Source organism: Cornus florida, unplaced genomic scaffold (genome assembly GCF_030987335.1).
Source record: "Cornus florida cultivar Cherokee Brave unplaced genomic scaffold, ASM3098733v1 CherokeeBrave_3.0.0_Hap2_Chr11, whole genome shotgun sequence".
NCBI lineage: Eukaryota > Viridiplantae > Streptophyta > Magnoliopsida > Cornales > Cornaceae > Cornus > Cornus florida.
The window spans coordinates 13,285,997-13,288,464 of NW_026775581.1; the positions used below are offsets into that span (position 1 = coordinate 13,285,997).

General features: G+C 38.1%; 1 protein-coding gene across 1 annotated transcript; it reads left to right on the top strand.

The window, feature by feature from the left end:
* Positions 1-694: 694 nt before the first annotated feature.
* Positions 695-1,417, top strand: LOC132280840 (uncharacterized). The gene has a single exon (XM_059782592.1). It carries the CDS (start codon positions 695-697, stop codon positions 1,415-1,417), a length of 723 nt encoding a protein of 240 aa, XP_059638575.1.
* Positions 1,418-2,468: the final 1,051 nt, after the last annotated feature.

Here is a 2,468-nt window from a genome sequence, read left to right on the forward strand (position 1 = left end):
TTGTTTATATTACTCTGAGGTAGTAGTGTTGCATTCACTGGGCTTTAAGCTCATTCCGTCCATATTTATATTTTTTTTCAGGTATCAGGTTGGGTTGCTACTGCCAGGTCTAGAATCTCGAGTGGGAATGGGGCAAGGAACAATGAACCATCTTTTGTTTAAGATATAAATATTGTAGTAGAATTTAATGGTGTAACTTGTCGTTAATGTTTTAGTTTGTCAGAATTTGCATAACAGGCTTATAGTCTGTTTTAAATTGAAATTGTTAAGCAGGTATTCTGATGTATGATGATGTCATGTTGAATGAGGTTAATGCAGATGGTTAGATACATTCCAAATTGTTCAATTTCTTAAATAGTGTAAATTAGGTTGGGGTGTGTCAACTTTTGGTATCAGAGCCTAGGTTTTCTAGGTTCTGGAGGTCATAAGAGTCTAGATTGGCAGTGGCAGTAAGAAGTGTGTAGTAGAGTCATTTATTTGACTTAATTTTATACTAACAGATTTAAGTGGTGATTATGTATCATATATATGTTGTTATATTTGAGATTCATTGCAGATAAAAGAAATTGAAAGGGAAAGTAGTTATCATGGAACTGAGGGTGAAGCCACTTATGTTCCTATTGAGGCTGAAGTGGAATAACCTATTCAGGGTGGTATGAGAAGAGAACAAGAGTACTTAACTGGTATGCAGAAAATGGAAAAGGCTATAATAGACTTGGCAGAACAAAACAAACAATTTATGGCGAGTCAAATGATGATACAAGAAAGGCTGGAAAGACAACAGAAAGGGAAGAAAGGCTCAGATTATGAGAGCTTTATCAAGTTAACACCCCCAGAATTTTCAGGTACTACCAAACCAGAAGAAGCAGAGGGGTGGGTAAGAAGAATGGAATCGATATTTGCAGTGATGGGTGCAGCAGAAGACCAGAAGGTAAACTTAGCTACATTTATGTTCAAAAATGAAGCTAGTTATTGGTGGGACACGACAAAACATATATTGCTCATTCCAGGAGAGAAAGAGGTGATATTATGGGATCCATTTGTTAAAGTTTTTTATGAGAAATATTTCCCTCCAATTTACAGAAAAGAGAAGGAACGGGAGTTTATTCTCCTAAAACAAGATAGAATGTCTGTAGTTGATTATGAAGTTAAGTTTACAGCTTTATCGAGGTTCGCACCCAAGTTTGTACAGAATGAAGAAGATAATTGTACAAAATTCCAAGATGGTTTAGAGGCGGCTATTAAGTCTAGAGTTTCAGTGTTTGAGGAAACATATTACAACAGACTTGTGAATAAAGCTATGATTGTTGAAAGGGATGTGAAAGAATTGCAAGAAAGAAGGGAACAATACAAAAGAAATAGATCTAAGCCGTCACAGTCAAGAGGAGGTGAAGGAATTTCAAGTCAGAAAAGTTAAAGGTCGCGGTATGGAAGGGGAAGGGGTGGTGAATCTTAAGGATAGACATCAAGTATTGGAAGAGGTCAAGGGCTTTCCGAACAACAATCTGTACAACAAGGCAGCTTTGGAGGACGTGGTACTGGCAGAGGGTGTTTTCAGTGTGGATGAGAAGGTCACCAAAAAAAAGATTGTCCTGTATTGAAAGCAGAAGAGTGTTATCATTGCCAGCAGCCGGGTCATCGGAAGAAAGATTGTCCTATATTGACAGGAGTGACCTCAGTGGGCAGTGTTGCTAGTTCTGCTAGAGTTTTGCACAGGGGAACTCGTCAAGAGGAGGTAAGGGTGCTACAAGTGGTTCGCAAGCCCAGGGAAGAGTGTTTGCTATGACACTTCAGTATGCTCAAGCAACACCAGAAGTGGTGACAAGTACACTTTCTATTTTGGATAGAAATGTTACTGTGCTTGTTGATCCTGGCTCAACCCATTCATTTGTTGCATCATCTATTGCTATCCATTTAGGTAGACCACTTTCATCATTAGATAGTAAATTGTTTATTTCTACACCAATGGGAGAAGTGGTAGTGGTTGCAAATGAATACCGGGATTGTGTGTTACAATTGGGAGATAGACACTTAAAGGTAAATTTGATACCGTTGGGTATACCAGATTTTGATATCATTTTGGGTATGAATTGGCTGTCTGCGTATCATGCTTCAATAGACTGTTTTCGGAAAGAATTTGTATTTCAGATACCAGGGGAGCCAGAATTTAGATTTACAAAAGAAAGAAATGTTATTCCAAACTGTCTCATTTCAGCTATACAAACCAGGAAATTGTTCAAGAAAAGGTGTCAGGGTTACTTGGCTTATGTGGTTGATACTAAAAATAAAGATATGATACTTGAAAATGTACCAGTGGTAAGGGAATTCACAGATGTGTTTCCAGAAGAATTACCAGGGTTGCCAGTGGACAGGGAGGTAGATTTTACCATTAAGTTGGTACCAGGAACAACACCAATTTCTATTGCTCCGTATCGAATGGCACTGACAGAATTGAAAGAGTTGAAGAT

Bases quoted from the DNA above. Each gene is read 5' to 3' on its own strand.
- LOC132280840 (XM_059782592.1), top strand. From the start codon at position 695: ATGGAAAAGGCTATAATAGACTTGGCAGAACAAAACAAACAATTTATG.